Raw genomic sequence first — 27,900 nt, forward strand, 5'->3', positions numbered from 1 at the left:
ACACTTCATGGCTCAGCCAAATGTCACCTCTTCTACAAAGCCTTCCCTGATATTTCCAGGTAGAATTAATAGTCACTTTGTCTGTGTTTTCATAGTACACTGTTTGTGCTGCTATCAGGCTCTGGTTTAATTCTGCCTTGTATTACCTTGATTTGTTTACATGTCTGTCTCCCTCCCTTGACTGAACTCCTTGAAAGCAAGGACCTTGACTTAATCATTTGTTTTTTCTATAGCACCTAGAAGAGTTCCTGGCACATAGTTGGTGCTGAAAAAAATGTTTATTAAATATGAAGTGAGAGGCCCAGACGTAGTGAGGGTCTGGGGCTGAACCTTGGGGAGAGAACATGTGGTGCTGGTACAGAGGAGGGGCTACTCATCTTCTCTTCATTGACCAGATAGCCTCAGAGCTTGTTAGAGGAGCAACATTAGTTGCTTGTCCATTAACTTTTGTTTGGTTGGATAAGGCCTGGAAGCTGAATTGTCCAGGGTTAGCAGAGGTCATAAAATGGTGGCCGGTGGCCCAAGATTATACAGGCTGCCAAGAATGTAAAGTTTCTGAATTATTTTCTAACTTTAAAAAAATAAAGAAATTTAATCCAAAATTCTGGACTTTTGACTTCTCTTTAAAAATTGAAAAAGATTTCAACATTGGGACCACTTTCTTCCACTGCAATTAGCTGCGGCTGAATAGGGCTGTTCTTCAGATGAGACAAGGGCTCTCCAGATAACCTTAGTCTTTATTACTTCCACTTTTTCATATTGAGATATAACTCATATACCGTGAAATTCACCCTTTTAAAGTATGAAATTCAGCAGTTTTTTAAAGTCACAGGGTTGTGCAACCATCAGCACTATCTAATTCCAGATTATTTTAATCATTCCAGAAAGAATCCTTGCATTAATTAGCTGTCATTCCACAGTCCCTCCTCTTTCTGCCTCTGGAACCACTCATCTACTTTCTGTCTCTATGGATTTGCCTGCATTGGGTATTTAATCGTGTAGCATTTTGTGGCTGGCTTTTTCTAACTTAGCATAATGCTTTCATCCACGTGAGCATGGATCAGTACTTCATTCATTTTATGGCTGAATAATATTCCATTGTATGAATTACCACTTTTGTTTATATCCATTTATCAGTTACTGGACGTTTAGTTTTATCCACTCTTTGGCTGTTGTGAATACTTCTGCTCTGAACACTGAGGAACAAGTTTTTGTGTGACCCCAGTTGTTTCTTATTCCCAGTCCAATGGACTCATTTCCATTAATCTTGCTGATTTCAGTAGTGTTAAACCCCTATGATAGGTGATCCTAGGAGGCACAGCAGGAATGTTCAGGAAAATAGCAGAAAAGGACAGAAGAGATAGTTGGTCCTGAGCACCTCAGGTGTAAAAAGAAGATACTGGGTGTCTTCAGGTGCAGGAAATGCCTAAGGAGAACAAGAGAAGGAAAGCAGGGATAGGAGGAAGATACAGGCAAGCTTCATCATAGCTTCTCTAGGACCACAGTTTTAAAAAGGGTCTAGAGAAAAAGAGGGGGACGGTGAGTAAAGCATCCCTGCAGATGGGAAGGGCACCAGGCTAGGAGTCAGAAGACTTGGGTCCTAGGCCCACAGGCTCATTTTTGGCTGGTATGACCTTGGTGAGTTACTTCCCTGAAATCCATAGCTTCATTTATGAATTGGACACAGTTTTCCCACTCAACCTCACTAGGTTTTCATGAGGGTCAAATAGATGTGACAAAGTGTTATAAACTTTAAAGTATAAGCGTGAGAGATTAATCTTCAGAAAAAAACTTCACCGGTGAAGTTTCTAGTTATTGAAGTGATCCCTGAAGATTATGGTCAGAGAAACTCAGCACCCGAGAGAGGCCTTTCTGATGGAAGTACAGTTGATCCTTAAACAACATGAGTTTGTATTGTGTGAGTCTACTTATCAATGGATTTCAGTAAATATGCAAAAATATATGTGTAGGATAATGTATACATTTGTATTGTACAAGACTTGTATTGAAGTGGATAGCCTATCCTTACATAGGCATAAGGTGAGGAATATTTAATGTAAAATTAGTAATGTTTTAGCTTTCTTACTGGTTTATAACTTTGCTTTCAAAGAATTACATTACCATATAGTATATTTTGTCTCTCATATTTGGAGAAACTGCCTATAAGCCTATCATCACATTAGATTTTTTTTAAAGTAACAATGTTTCCTATATTGTATTATGAATGTGACTGTAATACTGTATGCCATAAAAATTTCATGACCATTCATAGCGTATAGGCTAGGCTGCTGCTGCTAAGTCACCTCAGTCGTGTCCCACTCTGTGCGACCCCATAGACAACAGCCACCAGGCTCCCCTGTCCCTGGGATTCTCCAGGCAAGAATACTGGAGTGGGGTGCCATTGCCTTCTCCGATAGGATAGGCTACTGTGAAACAATTGGATTGATTCAGTTCAGTTCAGTTGCTCAGTCGTGTCCGACTGTTTGTGACCCCATGAATCGCAGCACACCAGGCCTCCCTGTCCATCACCAACTCCCGGAGTTCACTCAGACTCAAGTCCATTGAGTCAGTGATGCCATCCAGCCATCTCGTCCTCTGTCGTCCCCTTCTCCTCCTGCCCCCAATCTCTCCCGGCATCAGAGTCTTTTCCAATGAGTCAACTCTTCGCATGAGGTGGCCAAAGTACTGGAGTTTCAGCTTCAGCAACATTGGATTGATTAGGCTACCACAAAGCAATCATACTGCTGCTTCTTTATTATCAATGTGTGAATTATTATACTTAATAAATAAATATGAATTTCTTTTTCACATTATCTTTTCATTTTTGATGTCTAGCAAGGACAGGAAAGCCTGGCCTCCTGCAGTCCATGGGGTCGCAAAGAGTCGGACATGACTAAGCAACTGAACATCAACAGTTTGTAATGGGCATAACATCTACAGTGTTTTGTATAAGACAGTGTTTTGATAGGTACTGACAGATGGAGGTTTCATCTTGTAAAGAGATGATATCAATTTACGATATCGATAAATACAGTATAGTACTACAAGTGTATTTTCTTTTCCTTATGATTTTCTTAATAGCATTTTCCTTTCTCAATCTTATTATAAGAATATACTAGATAATACATATAAAATATGTGTTAATCAATTATTTATGTTATTGGTAAAGCTTCTGGTCAGTGATATGGTATTAGTAGTTAAATTTTGGAAGAGTCAAAAGTTATATGTGAATTCATTGCTGGAGGTGGGCTTATCAGCACCCCTAACTCCTGTGATGTTTGTTCAAGGGTCAGCTGTGCGTTCATCGCCAGTTACTTTGCTCAGGGGGATTCTAACTTGTCTGTACTAACTCCCTTTTCCTTCCCAGAAAACTGTGGGAAGGGTTTCTCTTTCCCTTCCAGATACATGAGAGAGGCCTGTTATGAAGGTCTGATACTTGAGAGGGTCGGGAATTTGAATGGGTTAGACCCTGGAAGTTCCCTGGGGCCCTAAAGGATTAGTACATTAGTTGTGGGTCCAGATTGTGTTAAAGCCCTTATTTGTTTTGAAAATTCCATTGTGGATCAGATAGTCTTTATTTTTAGTTTAAATTTATACAGTTTTTCCTTACTTCTATGTAAAGGAGAGGAAGTAGTGAAATACTCCAAGGGTTGAATGAACCAGTACTTAAGGTCTCCTGGGAGAGTAGGGATGAGGAGGAGATGAACTGGGTGTGCCCCGAGGAGAACCTAGTATTGGTTGGATTTTTCTGAGTAGAGAAATAATAAAAATAACTAACAGCTCATCTATTTAGAATACTAAAAGATGATGCTGTTAAAGTGCTGCACTCAGTATGTCAGCAAATTTTCAAAACTCAACAGTGGCCATATGACTGGAAAAGGTCATTTTTCATTCCAATCCCAAAGAAGGACAGTGACAAAGATCGTTCAAACTACCATACAATTGTGATCATTTCACAAGCTAGTAAGGTTATGTTTTAAAATCCTTCAACCTAGGCTTCAGTAGTATGTGAACCAAGATCTTTCAGATGTACAAGCTGGGTTTCAAATAGGCAGAGGAACTAGAGATCAAATAGCCAATATTCATTGGATTATAGAAAAAAAACAAAGGAATTTCAGAAAAACATCTACTTCTGTTTCATTGACTGTGTTAAAACCTTTGATTGTGTGGATCACAATAAACTGGAAAATTCTTGAGAGATGGGAATACCAGACAGACCTGTCTCCTGAGAAACTTGTATTCAGGTCAAGAAGCAATGGTTGGAGCCGGACATGGAACAATAGACTGGTTCAAAATTGGGAAAGGTGTACGACAAGGCTGTCTATTGTCACCATGTGTATTTAACTTGTATGCAGAGTACATGATTGGAAATGCCGGACTGGACGGCTCACAAGCTGGAATCAAGATTGCCAGGAGAAATATCAACAACAATATGCAGATGATACCACTTTAATGGCAGAAATTGAAGAGGAACTAAAAAGTCTTCTGAGGGTGAAAGAAGAAAGTGAAAAAGAGGACAGTAAAAAAGCTGACTTAAAACCCAACCTTAGAAAAGCTAAGATCATGGCATCTAATGCCAATCACTTCATAGCAAATAAAAGGGGAAAAAGTGGAAACAATGGCAGATTTTATTTCCTTGGGCTCAAAAATCGCTGCAGATGGTGACTGCAGCCATAAAATTAAACGGCGCTTGCTCCTTGGAAGGAAAGCTATGACAAACCTAGACAGTGTATTAAAAAGCAGAGATATCAATTTGCCAACAAAGGTCCATATAGTCAAAGCTATGGCTTTTTCAATAGTCATGTACGGATGTGAGAGTTGGACCGTAAAGGAAGGGAGTGCTGAAGAATTGATGCTTTTGAATTGTGGTGCTGGAGAAGACTCTTGAGAGTCCCTTGGACTGCAAGGAGATCAAACCAATCAATCCTAAAGGAAATCAATCCTGAATATTTATTGGAGGGACTGATGCTGAAGCTCCAATACTTTGGCCACCTGATACGAACAGCTGACTCATTGAAAAAGACCCTGATGCTGGGAAAGAGAGAAGGCCAAAGGAGAAGGGGGTGACAGAGGATGAGACAGTTGGATAGCATCGCCAACTTAATGGACATGAATTTGAGCAAACTCCAGGAGACAGTGAGGGACAGGGAAGCCTGGCATGCTGTAGTCTGTGGGGTCACAAAGAGTCACACACAACTTAGCGACTGATGAATAACAACAACAACAGCATTTGCTAAGCATTCACTTTGTGCTGTTCTTCTAATGCTTTATATATTTAACTCATTTAATCCTCATTAGAGACCCGTGAAGTTGGTTTTATTTTCAGATGAGGAAGGACAGGAGGTAAGAAATTAAATAACTTGTTCTAGTGAGAAGGCAATGGCACCCCACTCCAGTACTCTTGCCTGGAAAATCCCATGGGCAGAGGAGCCTGGTGAGCTGCAGTCCATGGGGTCGCTAAGAGTCAGACACGACTGAGCGACTTCATTTTCACTTTTCACTTTCATGCATTGGAGAAGGAAATGGAAACCCACTCCAGTGTTCTTGCCGGAGTTCCCAGGGACGGGGGAGCCTGGTGGGCTGCCGTCTATGGGGTCACACAGAGTCGGACACGACTGAAGCGACTTAGCAGCAGCAGCAGCAGCAGCAGTGACATAAACAGGAACGGTGGAGTCAAGACTCATCCTGTCAGCCTTATTCCATAGCAGTGCCTCAGAATGTGGTGTGATGAAACAGAAAGAAGCTCAGGCTTCCAATCAGAAGGCTTAGTGGTCATCACTCTAGTGACCCTAAGAAAAAAGAATGGTCTGTGGCCTGTAATTGTGCGAATTATCCAGCCTCCTTTGGTCAATACCATGATCTATCTCTATGTTGAATTGGTGGGGCTACCTCCTAACGTAATTAAATGTTAAGTCTAAGAGTGATTACCCTAGGGATTTTATTCACCCACTTTCTCTTTAGTGTGAGACCTGTGTGGGAAGGAGGGGAGAGAGAAAAAGTAGGAGGAGGAAAAAAGAGAAGTAGGGGGTGGGTGGGAATGACATCAAGCAGGAATGTGCCAGTCAGCGGGGGTAAATTTTCCACTTGGATCCGTGTGGAAACCTGATCTTGCCTCTATTTTTGGTCTCCTTCTCTAACAACTTTTTGCCAGATTGGAATTTTTCTGCACCTGTAACACATTTTTAATGTAATAAGTCTAGGAGAAACCAGGTATTATATCATGCTGGGGCCTGTGATGTGTTTCGTTTTCTAGGAGCAAGGTAGCCCAGACTCCAGTTTATCCCTATAAGGGATTAGTGTATTAGTCACCCTGTAAAAGCCCAATTTATTATGATTTTTAAAATGTTTCTTTTAGCACTTACTTATAAAAGGTGAAAGGGGAACCACGAATGTGTCTGTGTTCCCTGCTCCCACCTACACACACACACACACACACACACACCATCACCCTCTATAAATTTCATACGAACCCAAATTGATGAAACCAAATCCAGAGGTATTGGCTTTGACCAGTTAGCTTACCTTTGCTGTGATGGACTTTATCCTGATCTGGGCCAGAGGAGCATAGAAAGATGAGATTATTGTACTAGCCACCCCTCGGTGGAGGATGGACCTAAGTCAGCAGGCTAGGGGTTTAGCTGTTTAGGGTGATCATGTGGGGTTACTGGGTCAAGGCTTAGGTTTGGCTTGTGAGATTGAGCCCTTTCCCATTATTCCAGATTGGCCGTCTTGTGGATATATGCCATTGGTTATGTAGGCCTTAAGGCAGTTGTTTCTCCTAGCTTTACCACACGACTGGAGAGCTCTACAGAACTCGTTCTCATCACTGGGTTTAAAAGAAGGAAAAAACAAAACAAAACCACAGCTTGAAGCCCATGTTCACATAAGAACGTGTGAGGGCACTTCCCTGGTGGCCCAGGGCTTAAGAACCTGCCTTATAATGCAGGGGATGTGGGTTTGATCCCTGGTCAGAGAGCTGACACCCCACAAGCCGTTAGGGCAACTAGAGAGCTTGCGCCCTGCAGTGAAGACCCAGCACGACAAAAAAGAAAAGAGAGTGTGTGTGAGAGAGAGAAAGAACACCCGAGGCGGTGGGGTGGCATGGAGCGAGCACGGAACTTGGAGCACAAGATGCAGGTCTGCATTCCAGCTCTGCCGTCCAGGTGAGAAGCTGGATCTCAGCTGCCTGGTGTTCGCATCTCCATGACTATTTAGTTCTCTATCCCGTCCCCTACTCACCAAAATCCTAACCCCTGCCCCCAAATGTGATGTTATAACAGCAGGAAGAATCCTGCTTCCAACAGAAGATCTGAATTCAGATTTCAGCTCTGCCATTTTCTAGCTGTATGTTTAGGGGCAAATCCAAGTTTGATGGGGCCTGAAAATAACTCCATTTTTTGATGCTTTCCTTAAGGAAAAGAATAGAAAATTATAAATATGAAGTTGTTTGGGCCTTTGAAGGGGCTTGTAGAAGTGAAGAACTTAAGGATGTTTCTGAATCTTTCCTATGTGTGGAATGCAAACAATGATATGTCTCTGGACCTCTTCGTTCCATTACTGCATATGTAAATGGCTCTTGGTATATGTCACTAGAGCCTCAGTTAAGTGAGTTTGGAACTTTAAATGTTTTAGGAAATTGAAAAGACTACATACCTGGATGGTTATCAGTAAAATGTCTAAGGCTGTTGGCTCCTCAGGTGTCGAGAGAGACTTCCTCTGGCTTTGCAGTTTCGAGATCTGCATCCATTTTCCACTGAAAAATGAATAGAGCATCTCCACTTCTCTGATGGTGACTATGAGGATGTTTCCATGTCGATCTTTAATGGGTTCATAGTAAACTCTTCCCAAGTTGTGTGTCCCAAGTAAATTCTAGAAACGAACAGATTTCTGGTAGCTTTGATCATGTGCCAACAAAGCGACATAACTGCAACAGAAGATGTTTCTGAGAAGCTGTTTTGTTGTTGTTAAGCAGATTTAAACTTAGAATATGTAGCATCATAGAAATGTACTTAGCAGAAGCTCAAAGAAAATGTCTTTACCATAAGCCTGCGAAGATTATAGCAAGAGGCACAAAAATTATGTTTTTTTAAGCAAATTTAATGTCTGTAAATATCTCTTACCCACATAGACACACCAGCACATAAACCTCAGTTACCAGCACTTGAAGAGAATCCCAGATGTTTTAAAGAAAAATGCCTGATATTTCAAGTATGCTACTTGTGGAGTTTTCAGGAGATCTACGGTAAGCTGGTATGAAGTGGGGTTGTTCAAAATGAAGAAGTGAATTGACAATGTAGCACATTGTACAGGTCCCCAAATGACTGCACATTCCCTTCAAGATACTTTAATTGGAAGATTGGCCTGGTTTGACTTATCTGCATTTCAGAGAGTTCTATTTATTTAAAATTTTGTTGAAATTGTTTGTGAGCTGGGTCGACAAGGTAGACAATACTTTTAGAAAGGTAAGACGAGAAGGATGCCACATTAAATTTTGGAGAGGCCCAGGCAGATGTTATTAAAATAAGCAATTTTACAAATATGCAAAGTTTAGAGATTTTTAACTTAGAGCAGTGGATGAATAGGATAAAATCCCCCTTTCCTTTGAATATCTATGGTTTTTTTTTAAATTATTAATCATCTCAGAGCTTAGCTGTGATTTTTGTGAGCTCACATAAGTGCTGACAAGATAGCCTGTTAGCAGGAGAGCAAAAGTAGAACTGGAATTTGTATAAGTAATTAGGATGACCTAAAAATGAATGAGCCAGCTGATCAGTATCCACATTTACAAAAACGTTGGCATGATCCTCATAGGTAGGCACTGTGTCTTTTTCTTCTTCTTAATTTACAAGGACAGAATGCATATTGAGAAATAAGAAATTTCATAAATAATTATTGACATTATAAAAATTTATTTGGCAGGCTTACTATTTTAAAAAATGGCCTAACTACTCAGTCAGATTATTGCTTTCCAACAATTAACTTCTATATCATAGGGAAATATTTGGGTAAGGCTCTTACTACAGCCTTATATATAAAGCAGTTTGCTGCAAGGTCATACTGGCTTAATCAGCAATGGCATGCTGGTAAACCGGCCATCAAAAAAAAAAAAAAAAGTCCTGATATATAGAATATGCCAATTTTTGTGGTGTAAATACTCTTGCAATATTTTATTTCACGTTACCAAAAGTTTGATAGCAGGCTTTGAACAGTTCTGACTACTTAACAGTTGGCTCTTCTAAGTGAGGACAAGTTGACTCTAGCACATTACTGCTGTTAAGTCTTTAGTTATCCTGGTGTTGAGTTTCAGGCTGGCTGCTGTTCATTAACACTTAGACTTTTGAAAAATGACTTACTCTTTCTGGCCCCGAGCTTCATCAGCTAAAATTAAGAGTCCTTATAGCTCAGACATCCCTTATGCTAATCCTTACCTTAGAGAGTGATGGATTAAATCAAGCAATGTATGAGAAACTATTTTGTACACTCTCAAGCTTGATACAGGTAGGTAGGGTATAGGCTTTCTTCACTGCTCCCACTGGAAAACAACACTTACTTGTTTTTAAGATTCATCTCAGGTTTCACCTTCTCTGGGAGGACTTTCTCAACTCTCATAGGTAGAATTTAGCATCTCCTCTTTTGTCCTCTACTGTTTTTGGTACCAACTTGTATCTTAGCATGACCCTGGCTCTCCTGTGGATTGATGTAAATGTCGTGAGATCCATCTCTGTTTCTCTGGGTTCCTTGCACAGTGCCTGGTACGTAGTAATAGCTCAAGAAATTTTTGTTGTCTGAATTCACGTATCATCATTAGGACACTGGAAAATATGATTTGCTTTGGATCCAAGTGGGTGGGTAGACATTGAATGAGATGGTCATTTCATTTAGGCAGAGTTATTACCATTGGTCCACTCTTAGCTTTGGATGTGTTGACTAAGGGACTAAACAGAAAGCACTAAAAATCTTTCTGAAATTCTATGTTGATAGTTAATTGAATTAGATAGTTAGCTCTGGGAAGAGCCCAACGTGAAAGAAGAATATCCTTGTGAAAGTAAATTGCAGCCATATCCTAAGGGGACAAAAGTGGGGTTCTTTAGAGCCTGAAGGAAGAACAGACCATTTAATACCTGTCATGCTATGCAGTCAAGATTAGGAGATCTGGGAGCCCTGAGGATTCTACATGGTGAGGAGAGATAAAAGCCATATGATGGTTCACCAGCAAGCGTCTAGGGTGTAACCACAGCACATCTCAGGGCTGTCAGTAAGCCCTAGACAGATGCACAACACTTAAAGATCTGTATTCAGTTTGGAGTGCCACGGGAAGTTGAAGGAAGTCTGGAATAAGATATGAAGGCCTGGAAAACAATAAAATTGGGGTAAAATCCTTTTGCCCCCACCTTGAAAAATGAAAAAGACATAATATTCATGAATTGTTACCTGGCTTTAGCTCATTAACACTTATTTCTAAAAGCTGTGAAGGAATCTAAAAAATAATTGTAGAAATAAATTTATTTACAAAACAGAAATAGAGTCACAGATGTAGGGAGCAAACTTATAGTTACCAAGGTGGAAAAGATAGGGAGAGATAAATTGGGAGATTGGGATTGGCATTGGCATGTACACACTTCTATATATAAAAATAGATAACTAATAAAGACAAGACCTAGAATATGGCACAGAGAACTCCACTCAATATTTTTTAATGATCTATATAGGAAAAGAATCTGAAAAAAGACTGGATATATGTAAGTATATAACTGGTTCTCTTTGTTGTACACCTGAAACTAACTCAACGTTTTAAATCAACTGTACTCCAATAAAAATTTAAAAAATAAAATAAATGAATTCACAACAATAAAAGCTGTAGAGGAGGGAAGTTTAATATAACCCAATCTATAATGTCAGATTATTATATTTTGAGGATAAGTAGTTGGGACATCTCTCAATGTAGGAGGAAGGTACACCTCTGCCTTTTGGGGCCTCTGCCATTTTCCTAAAAGTAGGGAAAAAACATTGTGGGGTCTTGGTCACTTACAGGCTTTCTAATCTTTCTTCTTCTTTTTTTTTAATCCAAATGTTGGCAGATATGTATCTCTCCTGCTCAGGTAGTATTCATATTTTTTGTGCGTGCTCAGTTACTGGGTCACATCTGACTCTTTGTGATCCCATGGACTGTAGCCTGCCAAGCTCCTCTGTCTATGGAATTTTCCAGGCAAGAATACGAGAGTACGTTGCCATTTCCTACTCCAGGGGATCTTCCCAACCCAAGGACTGAACCTGCATCTCTTGTGTCTCCTGCATTGGCAGGTGGATTCTTTACCACTGTTACTTTCAGTTCAGTTCAGTCGCTCAGTCGTGTCCGACTCTTTGCTACCCCATGAATCGCAGCACGCCAGGCCTCCCTGTCCATCACCAACTCCTGGAGTTCACTCAGACTCACGTCCATCGAGTCAGTGATGCCATCCAGCCATCTCATCCTCTGTCGTCCCCTTCTCCTCTTGCCCCCAATCCCTCCCAGCATCAGAGTCTTTTCCAATGAGTCAACTCTTCTCATGAGGTGGCCAAAGTACTGGAGTTTCAGCTTTAGCATCATTCCTTCCAAAGAAATCCCAGGGCTGATCTCCTTCAGAATGGACTGGTTGGATCTCCTTGCAGTCCAAGGCACTCTCAAGAGTCTTCTCCAACACAACAGTTCAAAAGCATCAATTCTTCAGCACTCAGCTTTCTTCACGGTCCAATTCTCACATCCATACCTGACCACAGTAAAAACCATAGGCTTGACTAGATGGACCTTTGTTGGCAAAGTAATGTCTGTTTTTGAATATGCCATCTAGGTTGGTCATAACTTTTCTTCCAAGGAGTAAGCATCTTTTAATTTCATGGCTGCAGTCACCATCTGCAGTGATTTTGGAGCCCAAAAAAATACAGTTTGCCACTGTTTCCACTGTTTCCCCATCTATTTCCCATGAAGTGATGGGACCAGATGCCATGATCTTCATTTTCTGAATGTTGAGTTTTAAGCCAACTTTTTCAGTCTCCTCTTTCACCTTCATCAAGAGGCTTTTTAGTTCCTCTTCACTTTCTGCCATAAGGGTGGTGTCATCTGCATATCTGAGGTTATTGATATTTCTCCCGGCAATCTTGATTCCAGCTTGTGCTTCTTCCAGCCCAGCATTTCTCATGATGTACTCTGCATACAAATTAAATAAGCAGAGTGACAATATACAGCCTTGACGTACTCCTTTTCCTATTTGGAACCAGTCGTTGTTCCATGTCCATTTCTAACTGTTGCTTCCTGACCTGCATATAGGTTTCTCAAGAGGCAGGTCAGGTGGTCTGGTATTCCCATCTCTTTCAGAATGTTTCACAGTTTATTGTGATCCACACAGTCAAAGGCTTTGGCATAGTCAATAAAGCAGAAATAGATGTTTTTCTGGAACTCTCTTGCTTTTTCCATGATCCAGCGGATGCTGGCAATTTGGTGTCTGTGACTTTACCTTCTTCCAAATAAAGTTTCCTGGGTCAGGAACACCTGCTGGAGAAGGGCTAGGCTACCCACTCCAGTATTCTTGGGCTTCCTTTGTGGCTCAGTTGGTAAAGAATCCGCCTGCAATGTGGGAGACCTGGGTTCAGACCCTGGGTTGCGAAGATCCCCTGGAGAAGGGAAAGGCTACCCACTCCAGTATTTTGACCTGGAGAATTCCATGGACTGTATAGTCCATGGGATCACAAAGAGTTGGACATGACTGAGTGACTTTTTCACTTCACTTCATTACTAAATAGACTCCAAATGATGCAGAACAGACTTTCACTTTTTCTTTTTAGACTATAATGTAGATAATTTGTTCTTTTCAAAATTTTTGTTTGCTTTTTGTAAAATGAATACACGATAAGATGATGAAATAGTGGGAAAAAACGCAGGCTGTGGAGTTGTATATGTCAGAGTTTATATCCATACTCTGCTATTTCGTATTTGTGGAACCCTGGGCAAGTTATTTTCCTTTTTTAGGCCTCAGTTTTATCCTGTGTTAAGTGAATGCCAATAATAGTACTTTCACATTATGGTGTGGTGAAGATAATGAGCTATAGTTTGTAAAGAACTTAGCATAGTGCCTGGCATTTACTCTGTTAGGGAAACGAAAGTTGTTGTTTTGTGATTGTTATTTATTATCATGTATTAAAGAGCCTCCCTATAGAGTACAAACTGGAAAATAAGGCTCAGAAGGCACAGTGGTTTGCATGTGCTATGATGACGGATCTACAGACCCCTGAGGGGGAGAAAAATGGCAAGGAAGACCTGTGCGTACCATGGTCAAATGTCTGGGCCGCTCTCGAGAAAATGGAAGTCATGGAATGACATGGTCAGGACCTTTTATTGGCTACTCTGGCAGGAGTATGGAGAATGGATTGGAGGGTGTGAAGACTGGAAGCAGGAGGATGACTTTGGAAGCTTTTGATATACGTGGGGTAATGAGGCGGTGATAGTGATGCTGGAAATGGGAGGAGATTAAAATGAGATACATCACAGGTAAAGCAACAGGGTTTATGTATGGCTGATGCCAGTCAAGCTATTTAGGAATGCTGTTTCTCAGAACACTGTAAGAAATGTTAGCTTAGTAAGGAGACCTAAAGTATTACATATAAATCTCCCCAAATTTATACTTCTTCCTATTTTGTGAAGTTTTTCCTGTGCCCTGTCACCCCCTGCTCTCCCCAAAAGAGTGGCTTCAGTAAGTCCAGACATTTTCACTTAAAGATCAGTAAGGAACTTGGGCAATATTTCCTACAAAAAAAAGATGAAAGTGACTTCTATTATTTCAGTAGTCAGCGCTTTGGCCTGTGGCGCTGCAAGGGGTAACTATTTTGAATGCTCAAAGGCACTGGTCACTGTGAGGGGCTAGAGAACTATCCAGCTGTTAACTATGGCAATCTATGGTAAACTATGGTAATCCCTTTTCCCTTTGGTCAGATAGAGTATCCTCAAATGTGATTTTAGGGGTACAGAGGTTGGACTGATACATACATTTATCTAGGAAGTAGGTAAAGAGGATCTGCCATGTGCCACACATGGTGGATATAGTGATAACCAAGACAGAGATGTGCTCTCAGGGACTCACAGTCCAAGTTGACACTGACCAAAAATGATATGAATAATTAACAGATGGGATTCTGGTCACCATTCTGAATGAAGAATACAAGGTGCTCTGCGAGTGATTCACTTAATTGGGAGATCAGAGAAAGGCTCCCTGAGGAAGTATAAAAATGAAGCTGAATAAAGCAATTATCCTTCAATAAAAAATAAATTAATTTTAAAAAATGAAGCTGAGATCTGAAGGATATGTAGGAATTAGTGAGACAAAGAAGAAGAAGCAGATTCTAATCGGAGGAAATAGCATTCAAGCTAGCAAAGGAGACTGAGCCAGACCAGAAAGTTGGAAAAATATGGAAAGTGTGGAGTCATGAAAGCCAAGTGATGTGACAGTTTAAAATTTTAAAATGAATAAGACCATTGTATCAAATGCTACTGAGATGTCAGCTTCAAAGAGGATTTAAAAGTGTCTATCGGATATAGTGAAACTGAAATCATTGGAGGGATGGATGCAAGTTTTTTAGGGGCCAGTACCACATCACACCACCCTTATGGCAGAAAGTGAAGAGGAACTAAAAAGCCTCTTGATGAACGTGAAAGTGGAGAGTGAAAAAGTTGGCTTAAAGCTCAACATTCAGAAAACAAAGATCATGGCATCCGGTTCCATCACTTCATAGGAAATAGATGGGGAAACAGTGGAAACAGTGTCAGATTTTATTTTTGGGGGGCTCCAAAATCACTGCAGATGGTGACTGCAGCCATGAAATTAAAAGACACTTACTCCTTGGAAGAAAAGGTATTACCAATCTAGTTAGCATATTCAAAAGCAGAGACATTACTTTGCCAACAAAGGTTTGTCTAGTCAAGGCTATGGTTTTTCCTGTGGTCATGTATGGATGCGAGAGTTGGACTGTGAAGAAAGCTGAGCGCTGAAGAATTGATGCTTTTGAACTGTGGTGTTAGAGAAGACTCTTGAGAGTGCCTTGGACTGCAAGGAGATCCAACCAGTCCATTCTGAAGGAGATCAGCCCTGGGATTTCTTTGGAAGGAATGATGCTAAAGCTGAAACTCCAGTACTTTGGCCACCTCATGGGAAGAGTTGACTCATTGGAAAAGACTCTGATTCTGGGAGGGATTGGGGGCAGGAAGAGAAGGGGACGGCAGAGGATGAGATGGCTGGATGGCATCACTGACTCGATGGACATGAGTCTGAGTGAACTCTGGGAGTTGGTGATGGACAGGGAAGCCTGGCATGCTGCGATTCATGGGGTCGCAAAGAGTCAGAGACGACTGAGTGACTGATCTGATCTGACCACACAGTTTGGGGGCCCTCTTTAAGATAAAGAATAAAAAAATTACAAACATGAAGGTTAGGTATAAAAGTCACTTTAAAAAAATAAAAGTGAATATTTTAGACTGAGAAAGAAAATCTCCCCCAATACTGGAGTATTTGGAATTTTTGATCTGGGATTTCTTTAGGCATGCATGCATACTCAGTCTCTCGGTTGTGTCCAACTCTTTGTGACCCTATGGACTATAGCCCACCAGACACCCCTGTTCATCGAATTCTATAGGCAAGAATACTGGAGTGGGTTGCCATTTCCTTCACCAGGGGATCTTCCTAACCCAAGGATTCAGTGCTGTGTCTTCTGCATTGGCAGGCAGATTTTTACCACCGAGCCACCTAGGAAGCCCTTTCTTTAGGTAGTTTACCAGAAATGCTTGCTGGTTGTAACTCAGCTTCCCCTCCCTAAACACTCCACAATTCCCACACCCACAGGGGATCATGCAAGTGAGGGACCCTGAAGCTCAAGATTTATGAACGTCATCTGCCTCTGATTATTGGTGGCCTGAGAGAGCAGTTTGGTAGGCATGACGTTAGCAAAATCAGGGAGAGAGCTTGGAACTAAAGGGGAAGTGAGGACATGAATGGAGAAAGAGAATGCTGGCTACTCTTTCAAGTTTGGGTCTAAGGAGGAGAAGAGTGACTGTGGTTGAAGAAGGGAGGGAAGAACTGAAATCTAGAGCACATATGAGAGATGAGCCTTTGGTAAGAGGAGTGAGGCTTTGTCTGTTGGAATGGGGAGAAGGAAGAGGAAGAGTACAAGGAGGCTTTGCAATTTGGTCATAGACAAATAATTATTTCCCATTTATTTTCTTAAAGAGTTATACAGTAAACTATATCCCGATGTGGGGATGGAAAGTGTGGGGAAGGGGAGGGGATGTGGTAGAATGAAGAAGGTTTCAAATAGTTGCCTTGTAATTTGGGAAAGTGAATTTAGTAGAGAAATGGAACGTGATCAGTAGGTAATATTATACCTGAGAATTGTAGTAATAACATAAGCTATAAAGCCAATCATACTCCCTGTCCCTGTTTAGTAATTTTATTTTTTTTTTAATGCAGCAGTGTGCAACTGCTCCAGAGTAGTGAATGCATGTTGGATTTATCCAGGCTTGGATCTTTTCCAAATAAATAATGTGGAGGGAGGGAGTGGTCAGAAATTTAGAGGATTTTCAAGAGGGTAATTATTATTGGCCAAATAATCTAAGTTAGACAAAGAGGAAAATGACTTCAGAAAAGGGCAGATGCATTATGAAAAGTGATGGGGGCCGATATATCGGGGGCACCAAATCCAAGAGCTATTTCAATGGGAGTAATAGTTGAGTGGTGTTGGAGAAGACTCTTGAGAGTGCCTTGGACTGCAAGGAGATCCAACCAGTCCGTTCTGAAGGAGATCAGCCCTGGGATTTCTTTGGAAGGAATGATGCTAAAGCTGAAACTCCAGTACTTTGGCCACCTCATGGGAAGAGTTGACTCATTGGAAAAGACTCTGATGCTGGGAGGGATTGGGGGCAGGAGGAGAAGGGGACGACAGAGGATGAGATGGCTGGATGGCATCACTGACTTGATGGACGTGAGTCTGAGTGAACTCCGGGAGTTGGTGATGGACAGGGAGGCCTGGCGTGCTGTGATTCATGGGGTCGCAAAGAGTCAGACATGACTGAGTGACTGAACTGAACTGAACTGAACTGAATTGTTGAGTAGGACACACTGACCATTATGACTTCTCTCTAGCCCCTCAGTGTTTAAATGCAATCACTTGAGACAGCCTAGTCCTTCTCTGATATTAGATGAAGGTGTTCTGGGAAGAGTCTAATAAACATAAAATAAAGAGCCCCATTTGAAATTCTAAAGTTGTTCAGTTTGTAATCTAAACATTCCTGGGTTGTATGGTAGGCTAATGGGAGGGTCCGCTAAGGACTCCTGAGAAAGAACTTCACTAAGGGACCAAGGGGCCTACTGAGAATAAAGTTTATCCTAAACAAAGAGCTGTTTTTGAGGTATAGTGGCTTAGTCCAATTATAGCTGGTCAGTGAGGAAAGGAAAAGCCTCTTTGAAATTAGCACAGTCATCATGGCCCAGCTCCAAGAACATCTTGAGTTGAAGGAGAAGATTATGCAATCAAGAGTGAGTTGAACTTGCACTGGCCATCATCTATTTTACATATGGTACTGTATATGTTTCAATGCTATTCTCTCAATCATCCCACCCTTGCCTTCTCCCACAGAGTCCAAATTCTATTCTTTATGTCTGTGACTCCTTTGCTGCCCTGCCTGCAGGATCACGGTTACTGTCTTCTAAATTCCATATATATACAGCAGGGCACCCAAAGCTGGTGCTCTGGGGTCAACGCAGAGGCATAGGGTGGGGAGGGAGGTGAGAGGGGGATTCAGGATGGGGGGAACATATGTATACCTGTGACCAATTCATGTTGATGTATGGAAAAAAATCACAATATTGTAATTATCCTCCAGTTAAATAAATTAATGAAAAAAAGAGTGAGTTGAAATTGAGGGCACTTTTTGTTTTTTAGACCTTACTGAAGACGCAAGCTAAAGACAAAGGAGAAAAGGAAAGGTATGCCCATTTGAATGAAGAGTTTCAAAGAATAGCAAGGTGAGATAAGAAAGCCTTCCTCAGCGATCAAGGAAAGAAATAGAGGAAAACAACAGAATGGGAAAGACGAGCTCCCTATGTTATACACTAGCCTTGTAGATATATACTTATCACGGTAAGTGAAAGTGTTCTTTGCTCCATCATGTCCCACTCTTTGCGACCCCATGGACTGTAGCCCACCAGGCTCCTTTGTCCATGGAATTCTCCAGGCAAGAATCCTGGAGTGGGTCGCCATGCTCTCCTCCAGGGGATCTTCCTGACCCAGGGATCGAACCTGGATCTTCTGCATTGCAGGCAGACTTTTTACTGTCTGAGCCACCAGGGATTGATGCTTTCGAACTGTGGTTCTGGAGAAGACTCTTGAGAGTCCCTTGGACTGCAAGGAGATCAAACCAGTTAATCCTAACGGAAATCAACCCTGAATATTCATTGGAAGAACTGGTGCTGAAGCTCCAATATTTTGGCCACCTGATGTGAAGAACTGACACACTGGAAAAGACCCTGATGCTGGGGAAGATTGAGGGCAAGAGGAGAAGGGGGTGACAGAGGATGAGATGGTTGGATGGCATCACTGAGTCAATGGACACGAGTTTGAGCAAACTCTGGGAGTTAATGAAGGACAGGAAGCTTGGTGTGCTGCAGCTCATGGGGTCACAAAGAGTTGGACACGACCCAGCAACTGAACAACATCACCAACCCATCTCTGATAAAGCCTCATCGATACCTTAAACATCCTAATTCTATGTAGCAGAGGTTTTCTTGTGCTAAGAACCACAAATACAGATAATATTGAAACAAAAACAGAACAATGAAAGGGAAACCCAGAAATGCCTGGCTAGAATTCAATGTCATTTCTAAGAGGAGCTCTGTAACCGACAAAGATTCTTGCAGGGCTTGGAGATATGATCTGATTGGGTTAATAGTACAGAAGGGTTAAATTCAGAATGAAAGATAAGTCTTTAAGAGTTTTTTTTTTTTTTGGTTTGTTTTTTAATTATTAAAAATGTATGCAGATAGATTTGTTTTCCCGTAACATCAAGCGAAGAAGCTCTTTAAAATATCTGAGGGTCTCTTTTTCCATCTCTGTACACTCATACAGATCCACAGGATGCCGAAACATCCAGAACTCATCAAGAGAGCTAGGCAAACTCTTATCGTGCAAATGATGAAACTCAGATCCAGAAAGCAGAAATGAGTTGACCGATTAACATCAGATCCAGAATTCAGGTCTCTTTACTCCTTGTTTACTTCTAGATTCTTCAAGATAAACCTCTGTTCCTCCCCCAGGAGAGTGTCAAAAGCACAGGTTCACTACAAAGACAGGTGTACCGCTCAGAGTATCCGAGAAGACTTCATACGTCTAAGGATCTAAACCAGCAAGGAGCCCACCCTTTCCCTTTCCAGGTGGGACTGGTAACTTAACTGACATGTGTTTCCAAAATTTCCTTGGAGGTCTGTGTTGAAACCTAGCCCCTCACCTGTAGCTGGGCTGTTGCTGCAAGCATCTTCTGCCGAGTTTGTAATACTGTGGACGAGGACATGGAGATAGGTACGCTTTGCCGCAACCACCTTATATCTTCCCACATACAAGACAGCTGCAAAAGAACTCACGAGGTCATATCATCATCCAAGCCAGTGCATGATTTAGGTTGTGGCATCAAAGCAAAGCAGGGGGAAGGAAACCTGACACCCGATGTTTGTTCTCCAGTCCATTTTCAGATACACGCAAAACAACTTTTTGATCTCTGTCCAATTGGAAAAAGATCTGAATGTTAATGAAACAATCAGATCCCCATTTTAGTCTTTGCCAAATGATCCCATAACTCAGAATAGTGGAGACACAATCTGACAGGATGGAGGCTTCTTTGCTTTGAAAATGTAGTGTAGATACTATTTTAGCATTTTAATGACAAAGGGCATATTGGGCCAGAAAGAGACCATTGAGATGATTTACTCCCACTCCAATATTTTGCTCACTGGAGACTCCTCAACTTCTCAACTAAAGTTTTAGAGATTTATGTGAGGTACTGTTGGTGCAAAGTGGGGAAGAATAAAATTAGAACTCAGGATACCTTTGTGAACCACAGAAAATCTTGTGTAATGGAACTGGTGTGAGAGTCGTCTATTTCAACAATCGGTATTTGATCTTCATTGGTGACTAACATATTGTCTTTGTAATAAAATATAACAGCTATGTAGAGTCCCCTGAAAAGAAAAAGCAAAATAAAAATTGTCCTCAACCATCTTCTCCACGCCTGAATCATGGAAATAATATTTTGGGGCATGATAAATGATAATGTGAAATATACCTATGAAAAGATTCCTGTTAAGTACCACAAATTTACTGGCTAGAATTCAAAGAAATAACTCTTTTGTCCAGATTCTCAGAACAAAGGTGAATTTTATATTCTTTTAATAATAAAACAGAAATATTTACCGAGTTTCCCCTCAGAACCAAAATCAGTAGACTCCTGAGACGCTAAGACTTCCTGGAAAAACTACAAAGGACCCACCGTTTCAAGGTCTTCACAAACTTGTTTGAGGAATGGAATAGGTGTTTCAGGCTCCTGGAGACTGACTGCTTACGGCCCGAGGTTTGCAATTTTGAACTTTCTGGAACACAGAAAAAAATACAGTGTGAATTTCACCGGAAAAAGAGCACTCTCAGAGCCTTCTTCCCATCTTTTGCCTTTCTCTCCCCTGTCCTCTCAGTGTGCTTATATTCAGTTTCAGAGGGACTCAGCTCATTCACTTTGTCCAGAGGCTTCTGTATCTTGAGATGCCAGTAGTTAACTCAGTTAATGAATAGCTCCTCAAAAATGTTGAAGATGAGTAACGTTTATAACTCCAGGGGCAATCACGCAGGTGTTCTGTTTATATCCTCCTTATTTATTATGAGGTGGGATAAAAAGAACCGACTTTTGTCCCCGGCCCATATTGCCTTTTAATATTCACTTCTCAATGTTGGCAAAACTCTTATTAGACTACATATTCCATTAATTTTTTTTTCATTATAAAATTAATATAGGCACATTACAGGAAGTCTGGAGCATAGAAAATGAACAAAACCCCACACATGATATCCAGCCACTTTAGCAGAACCATTGCTAATATTCTGGGGTAGTTTTTTTTTTTTTTTTTTTTGCAGTGTGTATGTTGGCTTACAAAAATAGCTGTAGGCACGCTTAATGTCCTCATTATTCAGAAGAAGATACTGACATAGAGAGGTTAAGTGGTTTGTCTAAAATAAAAGATAAACCCGTACCCAGAAGAATACATTTATTCACTGAACAAATATTTATTGGGACACTACTATATGTTAGGTTCTGTGGTTACTGTGATGAGCAAATCATCCATTGCTTTTGTTTAGCTCTTTTATTTACAATCTGGAGCTCTCACTGATAAAAGTAGTACCACTGAAACCTATACATTACCATATGTAAAATGACAGCTGGTGGGAAGTTGGTGTATAACACAGGGAGCTCAGCGATAACCTAGGGATAGGTTACTGCTACTGCTAAGTCACTTCAGTCGTGTCCGACTCTGTGGGACCCCATAGATGGCAGCCCACCAGGCTCCCCCGTCCCTGGGATTCTCCAGGCTAGAACACTAGAGTGGGCTGCCATTTCTTTCTCCACTGCATGAAAGTGAAAAGGGAAAGGGAAGTTGTTCAGTGGTATCTGACTCTTCACGACCCGATGGACCACAGACTACCAGGCCCCTCTGTCCATGGGATTTTCCAGGCAAGAGTACTGGAGTGGGGTGCCATTGCCTTCTCTGAGTGATAGGTTATCTGGTGCTATCTGTGATAACCTAGAGGGGTAGAATGGGGTAGGGGGTGGGAGGGAGGGGACATATGTATATTTATGGCTGATCCAGGTTGCTGTATGGCAGAAACCAACACAATATTGTAAAGCAATTATCCTTCAATTAAAAAAAAAAGTAGTAGATTACCTGTAACAGTATTTGCAAGCAGTGCTCCTAAAGCTGAACTAGATGATCACTGATTTAATTGTTAAGTATAATTAATGAAGGGAAGATGAGGTTGTTGGGGTCGTCACCAGACTCTTGACAGACTTGTTACTGGGGATGAGAACAGTCTATTACTGCTCTTAGACATGGAAACCTGGGCAGATGGCCTGTGCCTGAGGCCCACTGTGGCTCTGCCTTTGATCCTATAGGACAAGCTGGGAATGAGCTGACTGATGCAAGCTTTCATGCCAGCTTCAAGCTTGTGCTGATAGTGGTTAGTCCTGCCAGGACAAAGCGAAAGCATTTTCTTCTAACTTCAACGTGAATTTGGCTGGCCATATCCTACTTGAAATGCTGCTGGGAGTTCTGATTAAAGGCCGCATACTGAACATATTCATCACATGCTACTCTCTTCCAAACCTTACTAAAAGCAGAGCTGTTGTTGTTGTTCAGTCGGTCAGTCGTGTCTGACTCTTTGTGACCCCATGGACTGCAGCATGCCAGGCTTCCCTTCACCATCTCCTGGAGCTTGGTCAAACTCATGTCCATTGAGTCAGTGATGCCATCCAACCATCTCATTCTCTGTCATCCCCTTCTCCTGCCTTCAATCTTTCCCAGCATCAGTGTCTTTTCTAGTGAGTTAGTTCTTTGCATCAGGTGGCCAAAGTACTGGAGCTTCAACTTCAGCATCAGTCCTTCCAATGAATATTCAGGGTTGATTTCCTTTAGGATTGACTGGTTCAATCTCCTTGCAGTCCAAGGGACTCTCAAGAGTCTTCTCTAATACAACAGTTCAAAAGCATCAGTTCTTCAGCACTCAGCCTTCTTTATGGTTCAACTCTCACATCCATACATGACTACTGGAAAAACCATAGCTTTGACTAGATGGACCTTTGTCAGCAAAGTAATGTCTCTGCTTTTTAACATGCTGCCTAGGCTGGTCATAGCTTTTCTTCCAAGGAGCAAGCATCTTTTAATTTCATAGCTGCAGTCAACATCTGCAGTAATTTTGGAGCCCAAGAAAATAAAGTCTGTCACTGTTTCCATTGTGTCCCCATCTATTTGCCATGAAGTGATGGAACTGGATGCCATGATCTTCGTTTTGTGAATGCTGAGTTTTAAGCCAGCTTTTTCACTCTCCTCTTTCATCTTCATCAAGAGGCTCTTTAGTTCCACTTTGCTTTCTGCCATAAGGATGGGGTCATCTGCATATCTGAGGTTACTGATATTTCTCCTGGAAATCTTGATTCCAGCTTTTGCTTCATTTAGCCCGGCATTTTGCATGATGTAGTCTGAATATAAGTTAAAGTTGGGTGACAATATACAGACTTGATGTACTCTTTCCCTAATTTGCAACCAGTCCAATGTTCCATGTCCAGTTCTAACTGTTGCTTCTTGACCTGCATACAGGTTTCTCAGGAGGCAGGTAAGGTGGTCTGGTATTCCCATCTCTTCAAGAATTTTCCACAGTTTGTTGTTATCCACACAGTCAAAGGCTTTAGCAGAATCAACGAAGCAGAAGTAGATGTTTTTCTGGAATTCTCTTTCTTTTCCAATGATCCAACGTATGTTGGCAGTTTGATCTCTGGTTCCTCTGCCTTTTCTAAATCCAGCTTGCACATCTGGAAGTTCACGGTTCATGTACTATTGAAGCCTGGCTTGGAGAATTTTGAGCATTACTTTGCTAGAGTGTGAGATGAGTGCAATTGTGCGGTAGTCTGAACATTCTTTAGCATTGCCTTTCTTTGGGATTAGAATGAAAACTGACCTTTTCCATTGGAAATAGATGTTTTTCTGGAATTCTCTTGCTTAAGAGATTTAAAAATTTAAGAGATTTAAAAATTTAAGAGATTTTAAAAGAGGAAGGAATGTAAATCTATAAAGACAAAGAGATGGGAAAGGAGATAAAAGCAAGTGAATTTTGATAGCTAGGAAGCAGATGGACAGAGGGATTTAGTAGACTTGAGGAAGATGAATCCTTAACCAACAGTGGAAAAAGTTGGAAAGTAACATGACGCACCCCATGGGCATCATACACTGCTGGAAGTGAATGGTGAATGTGGAGCTAAAAGGAGGAGGGTTTGTTGAAATCTGTTTAAAAAGTAGTTAGAGGTCTAGATGGCCTTCCCTATCCCTTCCTCATTCTAGATGAAAGACCATAGCTTAATTTCAGGAAAGAATAAAAACAGAGCTCTCTGGTGTGAAAGACATGATGTGTGGTTATAAATGGAAGAGAAGAGTGGTATGTACTCAAAACAAGTGGATTAAATGAAAGCTTCCTTACAGCATATTTCCCCACTGGACTCTGAGAACACTGGTACTCAAACTTCTATCCTCCAGGCAGAACACTGGAAATAGTGTCTGTCGGGACTCTGATTAGCATACGAATGCACCTAAAGATTCTGACATTGGCTTTATTACTTTCCTAAAGATAAAGCTATGCCAGATCACCCTACAGTTCAGTTCAGTTCAGTTCAGTCACTCAGTCGTGTCCGACTCTTTGTGACCCCATGAATCGCCGTACGCCAGGCCTCCCTGTCCATCACCAACTCCCGGAGTTCATTCAAACTCATGTCCATTGAGTTGGTGATGCCGTCCAGCCATCTCATCCTCTGTCATCCCCTTTTCCTCCTGCCCCCAATCCCTCCCAGCATCAGAGTCTTTTCCAATGAGTCAACTCTTCACATGAGGTGGCCAAAGTACTGGAGTTTCAGCTTTAGCATCATTCCTTCCAAAGAAATCCCAGGGCTGATCTCCTTCAGAATGGACTGGTTGGATCTCCTTGCAGTCCAAGGGACTCTCAAGAGTCTTCTCCAATACCACTTAAAAACTTCCAGGGCAGGAAAAAGTAGCTTTCATATAAAACTTCTGGAATCAGAATAGTGTCAGACTTTTTAGTGCTAAAGGCTTGAAAACGATGAATATGAAGGAAAATTATTTCAGTTGAGAATTCTACATGTGTCCAAATCCTTAAGTAAATACTAAATAAAATAAATACATCTCCAGACACTTAATGTATCCAAAAATTAGCTCCCAAGGATCCTATGAGGAAGCTACTAGAGGAAAGGCTCCATCAATGACAGACAAATCCCAGAAAAAGGAAGAGATGGTAAACAGAGAACTCTAATATTGGAGAGTGGCAAGAACAATCCTCAATAACAGACACGGAGGCACCCAGTAACCAGTCTAGACTGGAGCAGGTTAGAGGACTTTCTGAGAGGTTTCTTTAAGAAGATGTACTTGAAACAATACTTATGTATCTGATTGTACTGAGAAAAAAACTGATGGATCCGGAGAGTAGCTTGGGGATTAATTAGTTATAACATGGAAAGACAAAAAAAAACATAATAAAAGTTGAGTATTATCTACAGGGGAAATAAAAGTTTATGTAGGAAAGGAAAATGATCATAAAATTTATATGATCTTTATAGCATTAGCAGTAAATATTGATCTTATTAAAATTACAATATTAGGAGGATGCATGCATGCTTAGTCACTCAGTCGTGTCAAATCTTTGTAACCCCATGGACTATAGCCCACCAGGCTCCTTTGTCCATGGGATTACTCCAGGCAAGAATATTGGAGTGCATTGCCATTCTCTTCTCTGGGGGGTAAGGAGGATAAGGGGGTAGGAATTATATGTGCTTGTAAGAGAGTGGAGGGATAAAAAAGAAATAATTATCTTCCTTAGTGAAATAGTAACTATAATTTTTAAAAATCAGGAATTAGCAATATAACCCTGTTATTTAGAGAAAAAAAAATCCAAATAATTGAGCCTTTAGGAAATAAAAAACAGATGATGGGAGAAATTGCTTTTTCTTTCATAATAAAGCTTTTCTTAATGCTTTATTTATTTTAAGTCATTCAGTTCTCAAATAACTGACAGGTTTACATAATTCTTATTTGCATTTTACAAGTGAGCAATGTGAGGTATAGAGAAGGTGGGAATTTACTTAAGATCACACAGCTTTGTAAATGTTCAGCCTGTGTTTGAACCCACATAATCTGGCTTCAGAGTACAGTCATATATAACTTAATTAAAAATGAAGACTAAACTAAAAAAAAATTAGGCTAAAAAAAGAGAAAATGAGAAATGCCGCTACTAGTTGGGGAAGGAGCCCATGAAAATGTCAAATGCTCCAGGTCTCCTCCAGTTTGGGCAAACAGTAGAATTACACTTCGTGGAGCTCTTGTGGTTGGGTTGGGGCCATGTGAGCAGTTTTGCCAATGGATTTTGAGTGTGAATGTTAGTCTTGTCCCTATGAGACCTTCCAGCGTCTTTTCCCCCCGTGGGTTCTGACAAATATTTCTAGAAAGAGTATCATGACAAGACTGATAGATAGCCAGCCCTCAGCTCACCAGTGACATATAGTAGTAGCACACGGGAGAAATAAATGTTTTGCAGTTCATTTGGATACTGCAGCATGACATAGCCCATCTTGACTGATGAAAGTGAAAGTGTTAGTCACCCAGTCGTGTCCAACCCTGTGCAACCTCAGGAACGGTAGCCCACCAGGCTCCTCTGTCTATGAAATTCTCCGGGCAAGAATGCTGGAGTGGGTAGCCATTCCCTTCTCCAGGGGATCTTCCTGACCCAGGGATGGAATGCAGGTCTTCTGCATTGCAGACAGACTTTATTTTTTACTGTCTGAGCCACCAGACTGATACAAGATTTAAGCTCACTTCTCTCCCAAGAACACTGTGGCTGCCATTCTGTTTTTGCTTAGTTCAGAGTTCTGGAGCAATGATTAGGTTTCTGGACTCTGAATGCAGCTGGTCTTTAGCTTTCAAGTGCTTAGAGCATAGAGAGTTTATTTTATTCATACCAGTACATCTAGCACCTAACACGTAGTAGACAATGTTTCAGCTGATGTTTGCCAGTTGAAAAATTGGAAAATAATTGAAATTCACTCCTGTAGGGGACTGCTTTAGTGAACACAGTTGACTCCTTTATATTTCATTATGTATGTCAGGGCATTAACCTTGTGAACAATAAAGGCCATGCAATACCTCCACTGAATTTGCATCTCTAAAGCTGTGAATTAGCTGTGGCCAGTTCTTTAGCCAAAAATAAAGAAATTAATGTGGGTTTTGGTATCTTCTGTGTAGGGCTTTGGTAGGAGAAGGAATGTTTTGTTATTAGTTCTGCATTTAGAATATGCTATTGTGTTTATTGAGTACTACAGCCTCATTACAATTGGTCAGTGATTCCATTTTAATTCCAGGACATATAAAGCGCTGAGGATGGAGGGTGCACCATTCTTCAACTGGAAGAATAATGGGAAAAAAGAAGCTAGAGTTTGCCAAGATGAGTTTATGCCACTCTATGCCACATGAGTTTAATCCATTACCTAATTTAACGCTTATAACAATCCTGAAAGATAGATATTATTATGTTGGCTTTTTCTGATAGGGAACTTATGGCTCGGAGAGGTTAAATGTTCTTCTTAAGTATGCACAGTAAGTGGTAAAAATGGGATTTTTAAATAATTGTTTGTTTCTAATTACGAAAGTTGTAAACCACATAGTATCAATGTACTCAAATATTTTAAACTAAAGTTTTATAGTTTTCTGTATGCCATACCTAATTATCCTTCATTTATCCTTTTAGACTTAGAAAGATTTATGTTGTATCATCTTGGAAGATCATTTGTTTTATCCTGGAGTATGGCGGGTCAATGTTCCTCAAAGTTTGTGCCTTGGAACACTAATTCTGTGAAAAATGTTTTACAATGGCCAAATAAATTTGGAAAACGCTGGCTTAACCAAATTCAAAATGTCTTTTTATCAGAGTCTTTAATATTTAATGTCTATTTTACATTCCAGTAAAGGATATATGATGTAACAATTCCCACATTTACTTGACCAGAGACCCTCTTTCAGCTGA

General features: G+C 40.9%; 1 protein-coding gene across 7 annotated transcripts in view; it reads right to left on the reverse strand.

Annotated features, from left to right (window-relative positions):
* The window catches only part of ANKFN1 (ankyrin repeat and fibronectin type III domain containing 1), a 444,226-nt gene that overhangs the window by 51,224 nt on the left and 365,102 nt on the right, over positions 1 to 27,900 (reverse strand). For all 7 annotated transcript variants that reach the window (XM_070357280.1, XM_070357278.1, XM_070357282.1 and 4 more), the window contains 4 exons: positions 20,555 to 20,654; positions 20,114 to 20,246; positions 19,520 to 19,636; positions 7,654 to 7,869 (listed from right to left, as the gene is read on the reverse strand). In XM_070357280.1, the coding sequence (XP_070213381.1) occupies positions 7,654 to 7,869; positions 19,520 to 19,636; positions 20,114 to 20,246; positions 20,555 to 20,654 (566 nt within the window). The remainder of the gene's footprint in view (positions 1 to 7,653; positions 7,870 to 19,519; positions 19,637 to 20,113; positions 20,247 to 20,554; positions 20,655 to 27,900) is intronic.

The sequence above is a fragment of the Bos mutus genome, chromosome 19 (genome assembly GCF_027580195.1).
Source record: "Bos mutus isolate GX-2022 chromosome 19, NWIPB_WYAK_1.1, whole genome shotgun sequence".
Taxonomy (NCBI): Eukaryota; Metazoa; Chordata; class Mammalia; order Artiodactyla; family Bovidae; genus Bos; species Bos mutus.